The sequence below is a fragment of the Scomber scombrus genome, chromosome 22 (assembly GCF_963691925.1).
Source record: "Scomber scombrus chromosome 22, fScoSco1.1, whole genome shotgun sequence".
NCBI classification, from domain to species: Eukaryota; Metazoa; Chordata; class Actinopteri; order Scombriformes; family Scombridae; genus Scomber; species Scomber scombrus.
Genome location: NC_084991.1, coordinates 9507839 through 9530860, shown reverse-complemented (window position 1 = coordinate 9530860; position 23022 = coordinate 9507839). Strand labels below are relative to the sequence as shown.

At 41.9% G+C, this 23022-nt stretch overlaps 2 protein-coding genes across 3 annotated transcripts; both read left to right on the top strand.

Moving 5' to 3' along the window:
• Positions 1 to 1057: 1057 nt before the first annotated feature.
• On the top strand, positions 1058 to 4026 carry LOC134004407 (aldo-keto reductase family 1 member D1-like). The gene is made up of 9 exons (XM_062443664.1): positions 1058 to 1264; positions 1364 to 1531; positions 1657 to 1773; positions 1893 to 1970; positions 2298 to 2420; positions 3082 to 3191; positions 3346 to 3511; positions 3601 to 3683; positions 3765 to 4026. Exons 1-9 carry the CDS (start codon positions 1166 to 1168, stop codon positions 3805 to 3807), a joined length of 987 nt encoding a protein of 328 aa, XP_062299648.1. The 5' UTR covers positions 1058 to 1165; the 3' UTR covers positions 3808 to 4026.
• A 699-nt stretch (positions 4027 to 4725) lies between these two features.
• kdm5a (lysine demethylase 5A) lies at positions 4726 to 22423 on the top strand. Of its 2 annotated transcripts, XM_062443656.1 has the most exons (30): positions 5208 to 5221; positions 5701 to 5869; positions 6976 to 7053; positions 7502 to 7624; positions 8294 to 8464; positions 9011 to 9202; positions 9439 to 9517; positions 9609 to 9700; positions 9815 to 9973; positions 10279 to 10398; positions 10587 to 10745; positions 11272 to 11453; positions 11562 to 11724; positions 11841 to 11960; positions 12063 to 12257; positions 12390 to 12571; positions 12800 to 12924; positions 13888 to 14038; positions 14231 to 14351; positions 14500 to 14676; positions 14776 to 14954; positions 15090 to 15228; positions 15416 to 15595; positions 15724 to 16284; positions 16426 to 16584; positions 17472 to 17600; positions 17706 to 17853; positions 18035 to 18255; positions 18550 to 19017; positions 21392 to 22423. In XM_062443656.1, exons 2-30 carry the CDS (start codon positions 5723 to 5725, stop codon positions 21722 to 21724), a joined length of 5253 nt encoding a protein of 1750 aa, XP_062299640.1. In that variant the 5' UTR covers positions 5208 to 5221; positions 5701 to 5722; the 3' UTR covers positions 21725 to 22423. The 2 variants fall into 2 exon arrangements, with proteins under 2 accessions (XP_062299641.1, XP_062299640.1); XM_062443657.1 differs by lacking the exon at positions 5701 to 5869 and having other exon boundaries at positions 4726 to 5221.
• Positions 22424 to 23022: the final 599 nt, after the last annotated feature.

The following is a 23022-nucleotide window of genomic DNA, read 5'->3' as shown; positions in this document are numbered from 1 at the left end:
CCCAGGGGCAGATTTAGAAGTTGAGTGCACAATTTAAGTTTACTGTATTGTCTGACTACTGTAAGTAGTTGTAGTAGTATTAGTAGTGATTTATTAGGGTCCTTATTAACAATTTTACAAAAACAATTAAATAAATGATTAACAGTAAAGAATTAGGTTAAAAGGGAAAAGAAAAAAACATTCATTATTCATTTCACTCTGTAACACTGCCTCAACTGGACTGTCTTCAGAAGATTCACTCTGAATAACAATTTCTTATAAGATTGGGGCTGTAACTATAGTCTGTCTTCTTTCTGAGAAAATCTAAATCCAATTTGATCTCTTATTACAATATATGATATATTTGCATATTAATTACTCATATTAATGAGTAATTAATATAAATGTAAGCAATCTTCACATATTATTTAAAAAACAGTTGTGGAAGAAATATTCAGATCCTATACTTCAGTAAATGTATCAATACACCAATGTAAAATACTACATTAAAAGAAAAAGTCCTGCATGAAGAATCCTACTTAAAATCAATGATACTACTGTAGATATGGACAGAAAACTTTATTAATCCCAAAGGGACATTAATTGTTATAGCAGCCACTTTACATAAATCAAAATACCAAAACCAATGGGGCAGGTAAAAAACAAACAAACATACAAATACCTCTGATATATTATACTTGACATCATTAGTTTATTCATTGGCTTTTATACAACTCATCAGGCATCAGTGAGTAAGCTGCATGTCATTGCAGAAAAGAAGAAGTTATCATATACAAACTACTGCTGGGTGGAGTTGTTGACATTTGACATGATTGACATAGTGGGTTTCAACAGCCAGAAAAGTGGAAGTAGCTTTTCACCACTGTACTTCATTTTTGTGTTTCTACTAAAATGGTTGTGTACTTGTCTAACTTCCTGGTCTAGCTGGATCTGCTCTGGGGCACTTGGAAAAATCCTTATCAGCACTGTCTATCTTCGCTTGGTAGTGGCCCTTTTTTGTGGGAGGTTTGCTCTTCCTACTTGGGAGGAGTCCTGAATCTGGGGGCTAAAGGACAATCCTCGTCCACTGGATCAGCTTGTACTTAATGGTACATTTAACTTGGGGCTTTAAACAGAGACGACCTAGCAGTGCTGGTACATTTTTACATTGACAACTCATATTTTGATGAAAATGGACTTGACAGCTGAGACTCATTCCATTCCTCTGAATGATGGGAACAGCATGCCTTTGATAGGACTGGGAACATATGGAGACCCCCGCACGGTAAGACACATTAAGCCATGAACCTTTACACTTTTTACTATGTGGAACTATGTTTTTAAAAAAAAATTATTATAACTAACTAAAAGTGCGTTTCAATAGACTCCTCAAGGAACTGCATATGAGTCAGTGAAAGTGGCTATTGAAACAGGGTACAGACACATTGATGGGGCTTTGGTTTATTTCAACGAACATGAGGTGGGACAAGCTATACGGGACAAAATTGCAGATGGAAGTGTGAAGAGAGAGGACATCTACTACTGTGGAAAGGTTTGCAAGAGTTTGTATCACTCTGTGTGTGTGGTGTGTAAAAAGTGTTATTTTTTAAGAAACTGCATGGCTTCACTGTATCCGCTACATTTGACAGTAATGATTTGTATTCCCTGCTCATGCAGTTGTGGAACACATTCCATCCACCAGAACTGGTGCGCCCTGCTTTGGAGAAGACCTTGAAAACATTGCAGCTGGATTATGTCGACCTCTATATTATAGAATTGCCCACAGCCTTTCAGGTACACATATATGTAATAACATTAAAAATTCATGTTGAAACAATGGAAATTGTATTGTATTTGTAACTTTGCTACAGTCATTTCACCTCACTGATTACTGATATTATTATTCACTGAAGCCTGGAGATACGTATTACCCAAAGGACGAGAATGGGAAGTACATTTATCATGAGACGGATCTCTGTGCTACTTGGGAGGTGAGAATTTTGACCAAGAATAGAAAATTTTACTAATTTGGTGTCTAATTCATGGAAAACACTCACTATAACTAAATAATATATAGTAAAAAAAAATCAACTGTCAGTTTAAGTAAGTCTCTCATTCATGATCAGTATAGTTCCAGACTTATTATAGCGCATAGGTTAATGTTTACTGCCCGCACATAACACAGATCAATATCTACTGCACACACACACATATAACAGACCTGTGGTGCTATCTTGTGTTGTGTGTTTATAAGCCTTCGACTTTTTGTTCAAAGTTCAATGTTCCATTTATTGCTTGTTGGCTGTGCTCTGTTTTAGGCCTTGGAAGCTTGCAAAGATGCAGGACTTGTAAAATCTCTCGGAGTGTCCAACTTCAACAAGCGACAGCTGGAGTTAATCCTTAACAAACCTGGGCTGAAACACAAACCTGTGTCGAACCAGGTACAGACATGTTGACAACATGCCTGATTTAAAGGAAAAAAGGGGCAAATGATACAGTGAACATTAAACTTCAAGGACGGGAACACAGTTTTTCAAGTCTGCCTGCAAACAATAATCTGGAGCCCAAATAAACATTAAGATGGGGTTTTTCCTTGCATAATGATTCCTCCTGTTAATATTGGCAAATAGAAGATCCCCTTTCAATGTGTTGACAATGCAAGTGATGCGGTTCAAAATCAACAAGCCTCCTTCTGTGCAAATATATTTAAAAGTTTTTATGAAGCAGCTTAACAGGGAAACAAAGAGGGAATTTTGTTCTAAAAAAGACTGTAAACGTGGCAGATATCCACTTTATATGATTAACTCATACTGCTGAATCCCCATAGAAGTTTCAGATTAACTTTTAAATGCATTTTTGGAACAAAATGACTGTAGATTCTGGTCCCCATTACTTACATATAATGCACATTTCAGTATGAACAGGAGGAATGATTACAGCGAGGACTGTTGCTCGAAACAATTCCCATGACCCATCCTTTCAAAGAAAGATATGATTACACAAAACTGTAATGATAGCCTTGGGAAAACCAGGTCGGTGCATCAAGGCTGACTAATACAGCACACAAGACTCACACACTAACACTTTCTTTTTAAAATACAGGTTGAATGCCATCCCTATTTCACTCAGCCAAAGTTACTTGAGTACTGCCGGCAGAAAGATATCGTCATTGTGGGATACAGCCCCTTGGGGACATCTAGAGATGCATCTTGGTATGGCGTAGAAATCCTAATTCACCACATTCACTTCATGTATACTAGTAGAATAGTAGTTTTCTCAGCTGTGACAGATTCATTAGCATGGAGTAGGTTTTGAAGATGTAATGTAAATGTAACTGTAAAAAAATGAATTTGTTGCGCCTTCCAGGGTAAACCTAACATGCCCCCCACTGTTGGAAGATGAGCTGCTGGTATCAGTTGCAAAAAAGTACAAGAAGACCACAGCCCAGGTGGCCCTGAGGTTCAACGTGCAGAGAGGAGTGGTGGTCATCCCAAAGAGCTTCAACCACGTTCGTATAAAGGAGAACTTCCAGGTTGGTTTGGCACTAATTATGCATTGCTTGAGAGGTTTTTGATTGTTTTTTTTGCTGCCTCCCCTCATATATTGTTGTCAACACTGCAGATATTCGACTTCTCGCTTACTGGTGATGAGATGAAGGCCATTGAAGGGTTGAACAAGAACATCCGTTTCGTGGAGCTCCTCATGTGAGTATATAGTGCATACTGAGTGATGTTCTGTTCCTCTGATAAGCAACTCATTCATATGTCTCCTCGTTGATTCAATAGGTGGTCTGATCACCCCGAGTATCCATTTCATGAGGACTACTAGACCCTGCAGATACGAACAAGTCATTTAATTTCAACAAATACAAGATGGCTTGTTAATTTTCTGTGCGTTTTTACGCTTTGTGCCTTGTAATATCATTTTGATAGCACCTCCATTGTATGTTTCATGAAATATTTCTGATATATAATTCACTGTAAGTTTTATTAATGTGTTTATAAAGAAGGAAATCTGATTTCATTAAAAATCCCTGTTTCAAACCTGGTTTAGTTATAATTTGTGTGAAACGACTTACATTTTATTTTAATTTTTTAATATTTTTCACATTGATATTTTAAAGCCTCTGTAATTGATTTAAAAACAAATGGTCTGACAGGGAAGTGGAGGCTAGCACGAATGCGTTTGCATCATATTTGATCGTTATTATTGTAACAAAGGGATATTTATGAATATGACATCTTAATTTGAACCGCAAGATCAACCTTGATCACGTATTCTGCAAAAGTTGATCAGATTTATTTCCGTCTTCCAACGAGCCCTTGTAGAAATAGTGTTGCCTTCAGGTGATGTAGGAAATATTAAACATCTGCCTTCAACGCTCAAGATTGTCAGTCTTTTTAACTAGCGGTCTTAATTGCTCAGATGTGGCGTCAAGGTAGACGCCGCGACGCCTATTAAAGATAATACAGTCAGACTTTATAGTTTGATTACTTACGATGGCATATATTATTACCAAAATCTCTTTCGTAGTACCGATTCAACACACGACAACACGGCATAGTTTAATGTGTAGAACAAGACAAGGGCTGTCAATAGTTGCCTTTAATACAAATTGTTTTAAATTGTTATTTTCAGACAAAGCACTGCCAGCCTTTTTAATTACAATTTGCGAACTCGGAAGTACTCAAAACTTTCCGAGGTTCTGCGAATGCAACATTACAGCTCTTCCCAACCTTGCTAACAGCTAGTTGTAGTTAGCACGTTGGCTAATGCGGCTACAGTAGCTACAGACGACGTTAAATTATATGCAAAGTGACACCCAGTAAAACTAAACGAAAGGATTTTTAGCTTTTTCTCCCATGTCATCCAATCCACCTACTCAAGCCATGGCGGACAGTCCTGCTCAGCCGACTTTCTCCGCTAACGTCAATGTTAGCTGCGCAACGAGCTGCTGCGGCTAAGCTTATTTCAGCTAACCAAATTAGCTCTACGCTAGTTTTCCATCGCCTCAAGTGCTCCAATGAATGGGGGGTTGCTACACTGAGCGAAGGCGTCAGTCAACAATGTACGCCTGCTACTACTTAGCTTCCTTGTTGTGGTCCTGCTTGGCTGGTACTTAGCTGCCAGGTGCTCGAAGAAGTGGACACAAAGACCGGATTTACTAGCGTGCCATTAGACGCAGCTGTGGGAAAACTTTGTGAGAAAATGCATCATCACGAAGAAATCATACACAAGCCAGGTACACAGACGTAGCTACGCTAGCTTGCGTAATATAACATCGCAGCAAACATTACAAAGCTGGGTTGTGTTTTTGTTTTGTTGTCACAAAACTTCTTCTGCCTGTGATCCAATCCTTTTGGCTCAAATCTTCGTCGCAGAGTTGATTTTTTGTTGTTGTTCCTGAGGCTTCTCGTCTATGAGAAGGACTGATGGCGTTTTGGACTGACCCTGCCCTCCGTCCCAGGTAGGGGAGTGGTGGCGAAGACTCTCCCCGGCCCTGGCCCGGCCTTTGAGCGGATGAAAATCACCCGCATCTCGCTTGTTTTTGTCTTAATGCATCTACATCCTGTCATTGAAGTGAATCGCAATTTAGCACATTTGAAGCATCATGATGGACACGGAGGAAGTTCCCCAAGAAGAAAATAACTGGGAAATAATCATGGACTGTTGAGTCTCAACTCTTGTGTTAAAAACAAATCTTTATTTTATTTTTTAAAGACTATCCATTCATCACTCCAACATGTCTGCATTTGCCGAGTTTGTCCCCCCTCCTGAATGTCCTGTTTTTGAGCCGAGTTGGGAGGATTTCTCGGATCCTTTAGGATTTATCAACAAGATACGACCCATTGCAGAGAAAACGGGCATCTGCAAGATCCGACCCCCCGAGGTAAACCTCAGCTATCGTTTTAGAGCATTGGAAACAAACAATTTGTGTTGGAGTCTGTGAGGATTTGGCTGTTATGCTCTTACATAAGCCGGTGCTAGTTTACTTTGGGCCTGCGTGAATTTTGCGAAAGGCAACGACGTGACTAGTTGCCATTACCCTAATAGAGGTCAAATAAAGCTTAATTTCTTAGCACCCAACTGCACATATTTTGCACTTTGGGGATACTGGCTTGTGTTTGGTGTGCTTCAAAGTTGTATAAAAGCCGAACACATTCAATAATTCCGATCACACTTGCTTTGTTTTTGTTTTCTCTCATGGCTAAGTTACAGTACAGTGATTGTACCATGTTAGCTGCGAAGATGCGACATTGGGCCACATGCAGGCCTGTCCCTCCTCACACACTTTAAACGCATATTTATTCTATTGTGTATATATAAGCAACCATTAGAATCCATCTTTATTTTCTTGAGCCTTTAACTGTTGGGGGTGTCTATGTAGCTTGTAGAGCATTTACAGCTTCCAGAAGAGACAGTATTGTCACAAGGAGGGCTATGTTTATTAAAACTGGGCAATGTAACATAATATTATATTGATGATCGTCTTACATAATTGTAATATCATGATATCATGATACAAGTGTTGTCTTTACTGGTTTTAAAGGCTGCATTACAGTAAATTGATGTAATCTTGTGAACTTATAGACTGTTTTAGCTGTTCTATTATTTGCCTTTACCTACTTAGTTATATCCACATTATTGATGATTGATCAAAAAATCTCATAGTGTAAATATTTAGTGAAAGTACCATTAGTCATCCTTACAATATTGTCACAATATCAACATCGAGGTGTTCAGTCAAATATACAGTGTGTGTGACACACAGCACGTCCTGCACTTAAAGAGGACTATAACTGCTCTTTTTAATCTGTATGCTTAGTGGTATTGTGATGAAAATAGTCCGAGCCTCAGCCTCTCACTAACAAACATCAGCTCACATTATGTCCCCTATAGAGACAGTGATTTATTCCAAGTTGCAGTGTTGTTGCTGTCACTTCCTTATTGCTTTTGTTTTGACACGGCTAATGTTTCTGTGTTCTCGTCTATCAGGACTGGCAGCCTCCGTTTGCCTGCGATGTACGCAACTTCCGCTTCACTCCACGAGTACAAAGACTGAATGAACTCGAGGTGAGTTTTCCAAGTAGATGCATCATACTTTCATAACAATAATATTAAGAAAAAAGAAAAGGGAGCTAACCTTTATGCAAATTGCGTTCAGTTTTGATAAACATTTCTGGGAGTAACAGCATCCACATGCTGTTCGCTGTCCCAAGGTGTGCTGTTAATTATCACATCAGTGCTCCTTGGATGGTAGCAGAGTTTTTAGATGCTGTTTCCACCTTAAGTGTTATCTTCTGTCTAATACCTGTTGAGATCTCTACTCCTGTGGTGTTGTTTTAATGTGTGTAAATCAAAGACAGCAGGGCAGCTCCAATATTGAAGTTATGGACCAGTATGGTCTTTTAGCAGAGTGCAGCCATTCAGACATAATTTCACCCGAGGTTTCCACTGTGCATAACAGCCGAACATTGGGTTTCTGTATTTAGAGTCTCTCCTCTGTCCTCTCTCTATCCAGGCCCTCACTCGGGTTAAGCTCAACTTTCTGGATCAGATCGCAAAGTTCTGGGAGCTGCAGGGATCCAAGCTCCGATTCCCGCATGTGGAGAGAAAGATCCTGGACCTCTATCAGCTCAGCAAGGTAAAACAAGATCGGTTTGGATACACTTAATATGTAATATTAATTTTTGTTGGGCTAAGTATTTTTGTTATGTTACAAGATAATAGACATGTTTTCCAAATTTTCCAAAAAGAGTTTTGCTTATTTATCTTGAAAGTTAAAGAGACGGGCCAAAAGAACAACTAATGTGGTGGCTGCTATTAGTTGTTCCTGATACACATATTGTCTGTAGGTGCAATTTCATGTTAAGCTGTAACAATTAACTAATTAGTCATTCAACAGATAATTAATAATTGATTGAAGTTTTTTGTTTTTTGTTTTCTCAAGCAAAAAAGACAACCACTCTGTGTCTAGCTTCTCAAATGTGAGGGTTTTATGTTTTTCCTTGTCTCACATGATGATAAACTGAGTGCAAATCTTGGATTTTGACTGTCTCACTAAAACAAGCAATTTGAATAAGTCACCATTGGAAATTATAACAATTTTTCACTATTTTCTACTATTTTAAATACAAAACAATAAATTGATCTATCGAGAAAATAATCTGTATATAAATTGATATTGTAAATAACCATTAATGTCAACCCTAATTTTACACTTTGTTCTGCGCTTTGGCTGTTAAGTATTTATTTTGTCATTGTCGCTCGTAAAAATGCTCATATAGGACACTTGTGATTGCGTGCGTTTCAGGTAGTGTCATCCGAAGGCGGCTTTGAGACGGTGTGTAAAGAGAAGAGGTGGTCCAAGGTTTCCAGTCGGATGGGCTTCCCACCTGGGAAAGGAACCGGTTCACTACTACGTTCCCACTATGAGAGGATCCTGTACCCCTATGAGCTCTTCCAGTCTGGAGCAACTCTGACTGTGAGTGCTGCTGACTGAACATAGACAAGCAGATGCAGTTTGTCTGTGCTTCATACTGATACGGCCATTACAAGTTTTTTAAAAGGCAACAGGCATGTTTGCGTATTGTTTGATTTTGTGGAACGAGTCTTGGTGTTGGTTTTCTGACTAAATGGCACCTGAATGTTTGGCAGCAAATCTGTTAGCTCCAGCATTCACCAACACAAAAACACAATGAAAGAATGCAGCCACGTTGCAACATTGTACATGAGATAAACGTCTTGTTGTTGTACAACCTTTACAAAGAGTTGGGACAAGTTCACACCTATTTTCGGGAGTTTTGTTGTCGAAGTGACCCGTCTTCTGGTTATCTTTACATTTATTTTACTTTGAGATAAAATTGCTTTGGCTCTGTGTTCTCAAAGTTCAATCTAGGACTGCAAACTTGGGCTGACTAAATCAAACATGTTGCAGATAGCTTCAGGCCAAATGTCACAGTAACAGTATCCGTCTTTCTTAAAAAGATTGAAAAGATTTTCTTTACTCTTCACTGCTTTCTTCGATCAGGGCATCCACCGTCTGTACGATGAGGGAGACGATGAGGAAGACATAGATGAGGGGGTTGGCGAGGAGGCGGTGGAGGAGGAAGATCAAGAGGATGAGGATGATAAGGACAAGGACAGAGACGGGGAGCTTGATTCAACGCAAACCAAAGAGCGGCTTCTGCCTGAGAGACGCTCCAGGCGTCTGAAGTCTGAGGTAAACAAATGAACAAGTACAAGAGGGGTTATACTACAGAAAGTAAAGTTCAGTTTTTGATAACATTACTGTTGCAAATAGTCCACATATTCATCCTTTATTTATTGGTACTTTCCCTCCTATGACAGCAGGGATGTTCCCCAGGGGCCGTCTAATATTTGGCCTTTTAGCAGGATTACTGTGTTTCACAGACTGTTTCTCACTCTGGTCTTGTTGTTGTTACTGTGTTTCTCCAGAGAGAAAACAAGGAGCCAAAAGGCCTCAAGATCTTTGGTACAAGTCCCAAGATGGTGGGCTTGGAGATTGTGTCTGCTGGTAAGACCTGCGTTATTACACATGGCAGACACTCAGCAATGTATCAGCAGTGTTACTATTCTCACACTGGCACTTTACCCCATTCACGTAGATGACGGATTCAACAAGAAACAGCGTCACCTCAAAGCCCAGGCCTTCGCCATCAAAATGAGACCACGCAAGGAGACCCTGGAGGTCAACTTTGTGAGTACCAGACAATTCATTGTGTTTAGCATTTGCCCGATAACTCACTTTTAATGTATCTTGGTCAGCTGTAGGCATGACCATTTTTGTTTTTTTTGTGCATTGATCTCCCAGATCGACCTGTACCTCTGTCTGATGTGTGGACGAGGCGATGAAGAGGACCGGCTCCTGCTGTGTGATGGCTGTGACGACAGCTACCACACCTTCTGCCTGATCCCACCCCTGCAGGATGTACCCAAGGGGGACTGGCGCTGCCCTAAGTGTGTTGCTGAGGTAAAACTATAACACTGGGTGGTTTCTCCAAAGTCTTAAAGAAAGTCTAGAGCATGAAATCATCATTTTCAGGCACTCAAATATATGAAGACATTTGCAAAAACAGTAAAATAATACAAGTTTGCATCTAAGAATATAATTTGACATTATGTTTTTGTTAGGACTAAGAATGATATTCTTTAAACATGTGATATAAGTTGTTTATTTCTTAATTTCTCTATTGTAGAATTTACCCTCTCTTAGTAAATAACACACGTGAAGTAAATTCCTATTATAATGAATTTGTTGTCCCCTTTCCCTTGCAGGAATGCAGTAAGCCCAGGGAGGCATTTGGCTTTGAGCAGGCTGTGAGGGAGTACTCTCTCCAGAGCTTTGGAGAAATGGCCGACCACTTCAAGTCCGACTATTTCAACATGCCTGTTCATGTATGTAAAATCCAGTCAATGAGCTAGAATATATAAATTGTTGTATTAATGTCTGACTATCATCTGGCTGTTACAAAACTCCTTCTACATTCACACAAACCTCTATGAATACCACCTTCACTTGTTATTATGCTTGAACAGTGATAAAAAGAAGGCAGGAGATTTCATGTCCCACCTTGTGCCCACAGATGGTCCCCACAGAGCTGGTGGAGAAAGAGTTCTGGCGCCTGGTCAGCAGCATCGAGGAGGACGTCATCGTAGAATACGGAGCTGACATCAGCTCCAAGGAAGTGGGCAGTGGATTTCCCATCAGGGATGGTAAGAGGAGGCTACTGGGAGATGAAGAGGTGAGAAGATTGATGTATAATAAAAACAAAAATAAGAAAATGTGCATATTTCCATAAATTGCCTCAAGTGTTGCATTGACAAATATCTTTATAAGAGTTGAAGAGTAGAGGGTTTCAAGTCTGCACCAGGATTATTCTGTGATTATTTTGAATGTGTCAGACACACACAGTAGTAAATAAATTGCCAGTTAATAGTTTAAGTTAATGTTTTCATATCCTATCACTGAGGGTGGATCTAGTTTTTAGGTTAGAATTTTTTGCATTTTATTATTTTCTTACACATTCTATTAAAGATCCATAACCAGTATTTTAATATAAAGGAAACACTATAATGTAATGAGTATTTCCCTTGTGTTTTAGAGACATTCTTTAGACTTTAGAATTAATTAGTTTTCCATTTAAATGACCCCCCCAAAGGCTTTTTTCATTTTTTACTTAATGGAGCTCCATTAAGTTGAAACATGAAATGTGCCCTTAAGTGAAATAAAGCTCTTTTCTTCCCCCCCCCCCCCCCCCATCCTGTCAGGAGTACGCCAACTCGGGCTGGAACCTGAACAACATGCCAGTGCTGGAGCAGTCAGTGCTCACCCACATCAATGTGGACATCTCGGGTATGAAAGTACCCTGGCTGTATGTGGGCATGTGTTTCTCCTCGTTCTGCTGGCATATCGAGGATCACTGGAGCTACTCCATCAATTTCCTGCACTGGTGAGACTGTGCAATGGACACTCAAGACTTTATTACAATTCACTCTGAATTCTGTTAAAGCATCAGCTAAATAATTTATATTTAAACGACTTTCCTTCTCATTTCCAGGGGCGAGCCAAAGACCTGGTACGGAGTGCCGGCTTCAGCAGCAGAGCAGCTGGAGGCGGTTATGAAGAAGTTGGCTCCAGAGCTGTTTGACTCCCAGCCTGACCTCCTCCATCAACTGGTCACCATCATGAATCCCAATGTCCTCATGGAGCATGGCGTCCCTGTACGTTGCCCGGGCCTGGATGTTTTGTGGGATTGCTGTTGGGTGTAGTTAGATATTGGTTATGTCGTGCACATTAATTATTAATTACATATGTGTCCCCCCCCCCCCCCCCTCAGGTGTACAGGACTAATCAGTGCGCAGGGGAGTTTGTGGTGACTTTCCCCAGGGCGTACCACAGTGGCTTCAACCAGGGCTACAATTTTGCAGAAGCTGTTAACTTCTGCACAGCCGACTGGGTGAGTGAAAAGCAAATTCTTCTTCGATTAAAAGAACTGTCCATGTTTTGTTTTTTTTCCTCCGAATGCGTCGGTTCACCTTTTACTTCTTCTCTTCCTCAGTTACCCATGGGCCGTCAATGCGTGGCCCACTACCAACGCCTGCACCGCTACTGCGTCTTCTCCCACGAGGAGCTGCTGTGCAAGATGGCTGCTGATCCAGAGAGCCTCGACGTGGAACTGGCTGCCGCTGTGTTCAAGGAAATGGGAGACATGATGGAAGAAGAGACAAAACTAAGACAGGCGGTCCAGGAAATGGTGAGATAAAATCACATTATTTTGCGGTCTTCATTTTATGAAGGTGGAAAGGTGTGCCAATTAACTTTTTGCGATATGTGTATAGATTATGGTTTAAAAACACTTATCTCATCAGCTCTTCTTTACTTCCAGGGTGTGCTGTCCTCAGAGCAGGAGGTTTTTGAGCTGGTGCCTGACGACGAACGCCAGTGCCACAAGTGTAAGACGACCTGTTTCCTGTCTGCGCTGACGTGCTCCTGTAGCCCCGACAGGCTGGTTTGTCTCCACCATGCAGCAGATCTCTGTGACTGTCCACTTGGCGACAAGTGTCTCCGGTAAGAGGTTCTTCCTTCTTGACCTGTGGACAATACATTTAAAAAAAAAAAAATAACACTCCAGTAAAATTAGATTTATTAAAAAAAAGATCTATATTGCTTTGAAACGGATCTCTCCAAGTGAATTCAATCATGTAGAATAACATTGGCTGGTAGCACTGGACCACACATTTACTGGATCACATTAACTACATTCTGAACAAGCTATTTTTTTATTATATGTTTCAGGTATCGCTATGATCTGGAGGAGTTTCCGTCCATGCTGTATGGAGTAAAGACACGGGCACAGTCCTATGACACCTGGGCAAAGAGGGTCACTGAAGCCTTGGCTGCAGACCAGAAGAACAAAAAAGGTTTGTTTCTACTATAATGTATACAGTGGGGGAAATAAGTATTGAACGCATCAAAAAAAATTTCAGCAAATATATTTCCAATGAGGCTATTCACATGACATTTTCACCAGACTTTGGTATTAACTCAAGAAATCCACACATATAAAGAAATCAAGACATTAAAGTCCATCAATAAAGTTATGTGTAAAAAAGTGGAATGAAACAGGAAAAAAAGTACTGAACACCCTCACTGAAATTTATTGAATACTTAGTGGAGAAGCCTTTGTTTGTAATGAGAGCTTCAAGACTCAAGACTGAAGTGCTCAGGTGTGATTTTTCTTTTAAACAGATTGTCTTTAAATCTAGAAGGTTACGAGGGGCCCTCTTGTGAACTCTTATCTCTAGTTCCTTCCAGACATGTTGCCCCAATGGTGCTTACTGCAAGATTCAGACGTTTTGAAATACATCTGTAACCAGTTCCACTAATATGTTTTGCAACAATCAGGTTGCGAAGGTCTTGTGAGAACTCTTTGCTTTTACCCATCATGAGAGGTCCTTTGTGTGACACCTTGGTATCAAAAAACCTTTTTATAGCCCATCAACATGTACTAACCCAGCTGATATTAATGAACACAGATAGGAGGTAGAATTAATTTCTAACTACTTGCCTTTCCTTGCCTTGGTGTACTGCTTTTTCTTAGCGTGCTCAATACTTTTTTCCTGTTTCATTCCTCTTTATTACACTCAACTTTATGTATGGACTTTAAATGTCTTCATTTTTTTGTATGTGTGGATTTCTTAAGTTAATACCAAATTCTGGTGAAAATTTCATGTGAATAGCCTCATTGGAAATATATATTTACTGAAAAAAATGTTGACGCATTGTTTTATATGACTGAATCATTTGTGAAATTGCATTGACTGTTTATACATTGTGTATGAAGTATCTCTCATTGTCGTTCTCTCGCTGTTCCTCCCTCAAAGATCTTATCGAGCTCAAAGTTTTGCTTGAGGATGCAGAGGACAGGAAGTACCCTGAGAACTCTCTGTTCCGACGCCTTAGGGAGATGGTCAAGGAGGCGGAAACATGTTCCTCTGTAGCCCAGCTGCTGCTCAGCCGCAAACAGAGGCACAGGTCAGTGGACATCGATACACACATACACGCACTTATTGTGAGCCAAAAGAAAAGCAATGTACTGATGAAGCACACACCAAAAAGTGGCGACTTGCAGCCAATGTATACACCTTTTCTGTTCAATCAATGTTACGTGCACTCGTGTTCAAAGGTTCGGAACTAAATCGTTAGTTTGTCCATGTGTGTCTCCAGCAGTCGCCTGCGTTCTGAGAGCAGTCGTAACCGCACCAAACTGACAGTGGATGAGCTCAAGGCCTTCGTGGACCAGCTCTACAGGCTGCCCTGCATCATCAGCCAGGCCCGACAAGTCAAAGTTAGTCCCCTCCATACCTGTGTGCTTTCATGGAAATCTACTAAACCACCTTATCCTCTATCAATACTATTGATCTGCTAAAACCTTTACCTGACTAATCCCTCTTTTCCTCTCCTCCCACTCGCTGTGCCACCTCCCATGTCTTCAGGAGTTACTGGAGAATGTGGAGGACTTCCATGAGCGAGCCCAGGTGGCGCTGGCAGACGAGATGCCCGATTCCTCCAAGCTTCAGGCTCTGTTGGATCTGGGCAGCGGTTTGGACGTTGAGCTGCCGGAGCTACCCCGACTCAAACAGGAGCTCCAGCAGGCCCGCTGGCTCGATGAGGTAAGCCTTGATAAGATCCACAACCTGTTTGAGAGGTTTTTAGATGCGCAGCTGTAATTGTGGCTTCATGTAACATGCGGTGCCCTGGTCACATCCCAGGTGCGTGTCACCCTGGCCGAGCCTCACCGCGTCACCTTGGAGCTGATGAAGAGGCTGATAGACTCCGGGGTGGGCCTGGCTCCCCACCACGCTGTGGAGAAGGCGATGGCCGAACTGCAGGAGATCCTCACTGTCTCGGAGAGATGGGAGGATAAAGCTCGTGCTTGCCTGCAGGCCAGGTGAGGTGCACGTACCCATTTGCTCACATACAACTGCAAAGGCCACATTTGGGGTGTTTAATCAACAGCAAACCATCCTACTGGTGCTACTTAGTTCTTCTTATGCTAAACCATCAAATGTTTATGTGTCCTCAGGCCTCGCCACAGCATGGTGACTTTGGAGAGTATTGTGCTGGAGGCCAGGAACATTCCAGCATACTTACCTAATATTTTGGCCCTCCGAGAGGCCCTGCACAAGGCCAAGGAGTGGACTTCTAAGGTGGAGGCCATCCAGGTACTGACTATACATACACTGCATATCAGACTAGTAACAATTAGATTAAAAATGGTGGTAATCTGTAGTAGAAAGTGAATATATATATATATATATATATATATATATATATACGTCTGTATCTCAATGGAGACATCAGCTAAGCGTTCTCTTAACCTGTCTCCCTCTCTGTATCTTCCACACACAGAGTGGCGGTAGCTACGCGTACCTGGAGCAGCTGGAAAGCCTGCTGGCTCGGGGTCGTTCCATCCCTGTCCGGCTAGATCCGCTGGCCCAGGTGGAGTCTCAGGTGGCCTCGGCCCGAGCCTGGAGGGAGAGGACTGGTCGCACCTTCCTCAAGAAGAACTCCACGTACACACTGCTCCAGGTTGGCTGTCAGGACTGAAGCAGCAATAGCTGATTTCATTCGTGGCTGTAAAATGTAGAATGTTGTTAAGTATAGTAATGTGTACCGTGAGCAGAATGAAAACTCGTCGCTCTCCTCTCTTCTCTTAGGTTCTCAGTCCTCGTGTGGACATCGGGGTCTACGGCAACAGCAAGAGCAAGCGGAAGCGCGTCAAGGAGCTCATGGAGAAGGAGAGAGGAGGCTTCGACCCAGACACCTTGAGCGACCTGGAAGAGAGCCTCGAGGAGGTGCGAGACCCCGCCACCGTTGTAGCAGCCTTCAAATCCAAAGAGCAAAAAGAAGTGGAGTCCATCCATTCACTCCGTGCTGCCAATCTGGCCAAGATGGCCATGGCCGACCGCATCGAGGAGGTCAAGTTCTGCCTGTGTCGAAAGACGGCCAGCGGTTTCATGCTGCAGTGCGAGTTGTGTAAGGACTGGTTTCACGGGGCGTGCGTGCCTCTGCCTAAGACTGGGTCCCAGAAGAAGCTGGGTGTGGGCTGGCAGAGCAACAGCAAAGACTCCAAATTCCTGTGCCCGCTGTGTCAGAGGTCGAGGAGGCCGAGATTAGAGACCATCCTTTCGCTGTTGGTGTCGCTGCAGAAGCTTCCGGTGCGTCTACCAGAAGGAGAGGCCCTCCAGTGTTTGACAGAGAGGGCAATGAGCTGGCAGGTACGCATGGAAATTATATCAGAGACCATTACCTGATTTATTTCGAACACTTCATATTATCAGCACGCACAGGAAAGCACTAAACTGCTCTTAATCTTTACTGAAAAGCTCAACCATACACTTGTCTGTCTACCCTACCAGGACCGAGCGCGTCAGTCTCTGGCCACTGAGGAGCTGTCCTCAGCCCTGGCAAAGCTGTCAGTGCTGAGCCAGCGTATGGTGGAGCAGGCTGCTAGGGAGAAAACCGAGAAGATCATCAATGCCGAGTTGCAGAAAGCCGCTGCCAACCCTGACTTGCAGGTAGGTTCAAATTGTCACGTTAAATGATCTTCTTCAGTAAGACTCTAGGACAACTCGGTGCAGGATGTTCTGTTTGGGATGTGACTTTCCTCAGTTCATTATGTCCACTCATCCACACAATTACTATCTAATTAGTTTAATAATCCACTTATTCTGACATGTGGTACAATAATTCTAGCGCTTGAGTTCAACCTGGAACATGTTGGCAGGACAACACTTAGCCTGGTTACCCTGGTTACCAAAGCTCATGTAGTGTTTAAACCCTATTGCATCTCCTCGTACCCCTCCCCTCTCTGATGGTCTTTCTTTGAGTGAAGCCGTTCACCACAACTATAAACACATTTGATTTCTGATGTGTTGGACAAGATGTTGTAAAAAAAAAAAAAAAGGTTTTAAGAGACAGTGGATCAGCAGGTGTCATGACTCCTTGCAAGTTTCGGGAATAGTTGTGGCCAATAAGCTAATTTTACAAAAAATGAAGGACCAAAAGTTGTTTTCTACCCTTATTGTTTTACCGCTGTACTGAAAACATACTGAACCATCACCCCAAAACTTGTGTACAGTTAAGCTCCTACTAGGAATCTAACTTTGAGTTGCAGATTGTAGTTTTCTTTGGCCTCAACTGTGGCTTTTGATGTAGGTGTGGAGTTCACCAGAAGAGGGCGCTCATATGTAAACATGAAACATACTACATGATTGCACTGACATGGTAAAGGTGAAGAAATGCAAGGAATTTAATTAATTTCATATGGAATGGTAGATGGATGATTTCACAACATCCAGCATCCTCTTTGTTTCTGGTATAAGTTAAGTTCTTTTGAGAACAGAAAATGGACATTGCATATATATTCATAAGTGTGTGTGTTTGTGTGTTTTTCCCTCCTCAGGGCCACATCCAGACTTTTCAGCAGTCAGGTTTCAGCAGAGCCACATCACCTCGGCAGTCTGTGGACTACGATGATGAGGAGACAGACTCGGACGAGGACATCAGGGAGACCTATGGTTACGACATGAAGGTACGCGAGGCAGAGATTGGTCTAATATTTTAAATGATGGCTGTAACTGAATCCAACCTCTAAACTGGAAACATTATTCATGTGCTGTGTCTTCTGTGGTTTCAGGACCCAGGCGAGGTGAAGCCCTACCTTTTCTGTGATGAGGAGATCCCTGTGAAATCAGAGGAGGTGGTCAGTCACATGTGGCCGGCTGCCACACCCTCATTCTGCGCCGAGCACGCCTACTCCTCAGCCTCCAAGTCCTGTGTGCAAAGTGAGGATTCATTCACTTAAGATTTTTTGTTACTGTTTTGAGTCTGTTGTTTTTTTATGCTCCGATCTGACCATTCATTCTCAAAACATTAAAGAATAGCTTTTATTTTGGGCACTTTTTAATACACCGTTTTACTTGGACTCTATATATATAATAATATATTTAAATATTGATATTTCAGACGTGAGCACGCCTAGAAAGCAGCCCAGGAAGACCCCCCTAGTACCTCGCAGCCTGGAGCCGCCAGTGCTCGAGCTGTCCCCTCAGGCTAAGGCCCAGCTGGAGGAACTGATGATGCTGGGAGACCTGCTGGAGGTGTCCCTGGATGAGACCCAGCACATCTGGAGAATTCTGCAGGCCACACACCCCCCCTCAGAGGAGAGATTCCTGCAGGTCATGGAGGTAGGGAGGTCATCCATTATGCAACCTGATTGCGCAGCTGGACCCCGTGACAATTGCTGGATAGTAACTGATCACTGGGTTTGTGTTTGAATCAATGCCTCTGGTATCTTCCTGTAGCAGAAGATACCTGTGTTATTCCCAACAACAGCTCTTCTGTCCATAAACAGTACATCTGTCACTGAAAACCAACATTTTTTGCAAGTTTCTTCACTTAAAAAGACAAATAGTGTGGCAAAAATGTTCTATGCTCCCATTTTCTCAATCCCCTCACTCTCTTTTCCTTCTTTTTCACAGCCTGATGACTCTCTAATGGAGAAGCCTCTAAAAATCAAGCTGAAAGATTCAGAGAAGAAGAGGAAACGAAAGTTAGAAAGAGCCGAGCACCACCACATGCTGATGGCCACCGCCGGTGGAACCTCACCAATGGGAGAAATGCGACCGGCCAAGTCCAAAGAACTTAAAAGGGTGGGCCTGGAGCTTGGTCTTGGGGTCAAACCCAAGAAGAAGAAACTAAAACTCAACCTGGAGAAGAACCGCGAGATGAAGCAGCTGGCTAAGCGGTTAGCCAAGGAGGAGAAGGAGAGGAAGAGGAAGGAGAAGGCAGCCGCTAAGGCCGAGGCCATCAGGGAAGGACTGGAGAAAAGGAAGGAGAAGAAGATTCTCGACATTCCCTCCAAGTACGACTGGTCCGGGGCTGAAGACTCCAATGATGAGAACGCTGTTTGTGCAGCCAAAAACTGCCAGAGACCCTGTAAAGATAAGGTGAGGACTCAGCCATTAGCCTCCACAATGAAAGTGAAAAAATATTTTTGCACAATATTTTGTCAGTGGGTTAAAAAAAGGTGAGTCTCATGACTTCAGATGGAGATTATGTTGTCAGGAGGTTACAGGAAGAGAGGCACAAGGGGTAAATCATAGATGATTCATAGACACAGCTATGGTTTAGCATTTAACAGAGGTCAAAGGTGACCATGTGACTGTGTGCCTTTTTTTAAAACTCAAAGTACTGTGTGTGTTTTTAAAATATTATTTTTTAACTGATATGTAATAATAGAGTGTGGCTGTATGGACAGTATTGATATTGTGATAATTATCACAGCATTATCTGATATTGACATAGGACTTTACCTCAGGTATTCAAAATCCCTATACAATTATACACTCTTTTTTTCAGCTTTGTTTCTTATTAGAACAAAATAATATACATTTCAAAATAAAACCCTTCAGCTCACTTAAGATCTCACAAGATCTCACTTAAAATATAAACTTGTACTTGCTATCATTTGCTAAGACAAATGTATATGAGAGCGTTTTATGTAGATATGATAAAGTGACACCCATACATGCAGCTGGGTGCTAATATTAAACTTTTACTGATATTAGATGTTAATCCAAAATATTATATGTTAATAGATGTTTAGTTTGTCTTTCACTTTCTGTATCTCCAGTATCAAAGCACTGCCCCTTAATATTCCTATAGTTGATTTTGATAGTGAAATCTCCTCCATTGCAGACTGACCTAATTATATCAGGCATGATGTTGTTATAAAAAGTAGCTTGTTAAAAAAAAAAAAGATTATAAGAAGAGTAATGAAATCTTCAAGATTTTTTATTACCTTGTCATTTGCAAGTGCCTTTTATCATTTCAGGTTTTAAATGTAAAAAACAACAACTGAGTGCTGTGCTGTTGTAGTACCATGATGCTGGCAGATTATGTTACCACTCAGACAGCTCTTGACCCTCCTCTGTAACATCATTTGCAAACTTTTAGAAACAGTAAATTCTGCCTCTTAGTTTCATCTCAGGAAAACTGAACTTAACGCCCTTGAAAAAAACCCACCTGGCTGTGTCCTGGTGAGTGACACAGGTTTTCCCCCAGTATGTCTCGAGTATGTAGTTAATAACGAACACTTTTCAAAATGAACATCATGGAACTTTATTGAATATCAACAGCTGATAACAGCACTGGAACACCTTAAAGAGAGTTACACATAACGTATTAACAGGACAGGCCGATGTGGTCCCTTTTTGGAGACGGCGCTTGAGACTGGCCATCAAGTTAACCAGTGGCCAGTCTCCTTCCCCGGCCAATCGGAGCCCTGGAAACTGGTAGGCCTGCAGAACTGTGGGTGGAGCAGAGGTGATGTAATGATGGAAGGTGCTGTTCTCAACTCGGCCAACAATACCTGAAGTTGGGATGATTAACAAGAGTGGCATTGAGATGCTTGTCTCTTCCTTCTCACGATGAGGCCACATTTCACTTCAGTCAGTGTGGGATGTTGCACATCTGACCTGTGATTAGACTGGTGATGTGTACCTCTAGACCAATGCATTCTGGGACAGGATCCGGGCCTCTGCAACCTTGAATAGGAGTATTGAGTGTGTAAATCATAAAATACGACAAAATCTTAACAGGCTTAAATGTATTAAATGTTGCTGCAGATATTGCAACACCTCTGAACTTTTTGACTATCTAAATTAGGGTTTCTTAAGCATGTGAGTTACACTTATTTAATGTCCTCATTGTTTTGCTTTATTAAGTATATACCAATAAGAGGAAGAGAAAAAAATAGAGAAGAGCCGAAGAAGGATTTTTAATATGTATATTTTAGATGAGGGGCTGCAATTTGGTATCAGGAAGATGTTCTTAATGTTGGTTGTTTTTTGTTTTTTACATTAGTGAACCTGAAATGTCCAGAACGTACCTGAACACAACAAAGTTTCAGTAACAGGTGCATAGGATCAAAATTGTGCACACTGTTCATCACTTTTTGATTACAGCTATTTGGTAAACCCAAAAATATTTAGTGGTGTGATGCTCATATCAAAGATCATCTACAGTCTGCACAGAGTTTACTGGGTTTGCCAGGTCTGCCAATTCGGTCTGCCAATTTGGCTCTGTTCTCATGCACATTAAATCAATCAAACAGTGACAGACTTACAGCTTTAACGTGAGCTGTTAAAAATTACACTAGAATGTTTTTTTTTGTGGAGTTTTTTTCTCTCTCGTGAAAACCCAGTCCAAGCCTTTTTTCTCAATAATTATCATATTGTTTCCTCATTGTACTCTCAAACGCATCATAATCCTTAATCCTCACTCACATGTCTGCTTGTGTGTGTGTGTGTGTCCGTCCAGGTGGACTGGGTGCAGTGCGACGGCGGCTGCGACGAGTGGTTCCACCAGGTGTGCGTCGGCGTATCGTGCGAGATGGCGGAGAACGAGGATTACATCTGCATGGACTGCTCCCGGAAGGCCACTGGCGCGGGCGGGGGGATGGCGGTGGAGGAGGTGGCGGAGGAAAGCGTGGTGTTGCTGGCGACGTCGATGTGCGGCGGCGTGCAGAGCCTGCCCTCAGCGACGGCAACGGTCGTGGCCTCGTGGTCTCACTCGCCATCCGCCGTGCTTCTAAACCCAGCAACTTCACATCATCATCAGCAGCAGCAGCAAGAGCCTCAGCAGGGCAGTTAGCGCTAATAAAAAAGGGGGGTTAAGACTGAGTTTGAATACCGTACCTCACACAATGTGCATAACACAAAACCCAGTATCCAGGATAGCGTTTCAACCTCTTGACCTGTAAGACTGTTCGGCATCTAACAGAGGGAAAGAATAGCCCTTTGTGAATTAGTTCAGCAGGGGCATTTCTCTATCAGCCTGGATTATAGAGCACAAGACAAACATAAAGGCGGAGAGGAAGAGCTAAGTGCTGCCTTCACACACTGAAACACACTGAAGTCCTCTCTCCTCTCCGCACGATGGATCCGAGTGCCGGGACGTGTCGAGAAGGCCGACAGAGCACGGACAGAGTTTTTAGCTCCAGAAAAATCCACCAGCTACTTCCCAAAACCTCCTCTCTCTTTCTCTCTCTCTCTACAGTAATAAAGACAACGGTCCACTAAACAGTCAGACAAACACGCACTTAGCCCAGCTGTTGTATTCAAACAAATAATGTTCCCAGTCGTCTTGAACCGCTCCCCCCTCAGCCCGGCCCTTCAGACAGTAACATCTCAATATGTAGGACTCAAGACTAGGAAAAACAAATGGTTGTAATGTAGTGCAATTATTTATAATGTACATAGCTTTTAAGCAATTAAACGAATGGATTGTGGCTTTTTTTTGTTTTCTCACCTTTAATAAACTATTCCTAGTCAAATGATCGATGGTTATGTGATGGGGTTTTTTGTGATTGAGCTGTTTGAGTGTTTGAAACAGTGAATTTTGCCTTAATTTAAGGCACTTAAAATGATTCTTTAGTTATCTTTAAGTGTCAAGAATCAAAAATGGTCCACTTTGTATTTTGTTTTAAATTAATAAGACAAAAATTAACGAAATTAGCTAATTCCTCGCACAGAAAAATCAGCTCAGGTAAAAACGTTTTGGATTTTTTGACGAAAGGGGAAACCGCAAATTGAATCGGCCTCGTCATTGAGAGGCTGATTGATTTCAAGTTGCTAAGTCATGCTTCACATTTCCCATGTTACTCATTAGCTCCATTAGAGGTGAGATGTGGTAGCATTTTGTGGGTCTAAAGTATGAACACTTGCATGTTGAATTCAGTGTTTTTGTTTTCTCTCCTCACAAACAATCAGGAGTACCTGCCAGTAAAGGGCAAATTATGAACAGATGTCTATTTTTATCTTCCATACACTATCAGATTTTTCCATCTTGACATCCTTGAGATAAACTTTCTAATATGATGCTCTTAATTTCAACAACCTTTTGTAACAGATTTGTGACATTTACACATGAATAACTGAATAACACACTTC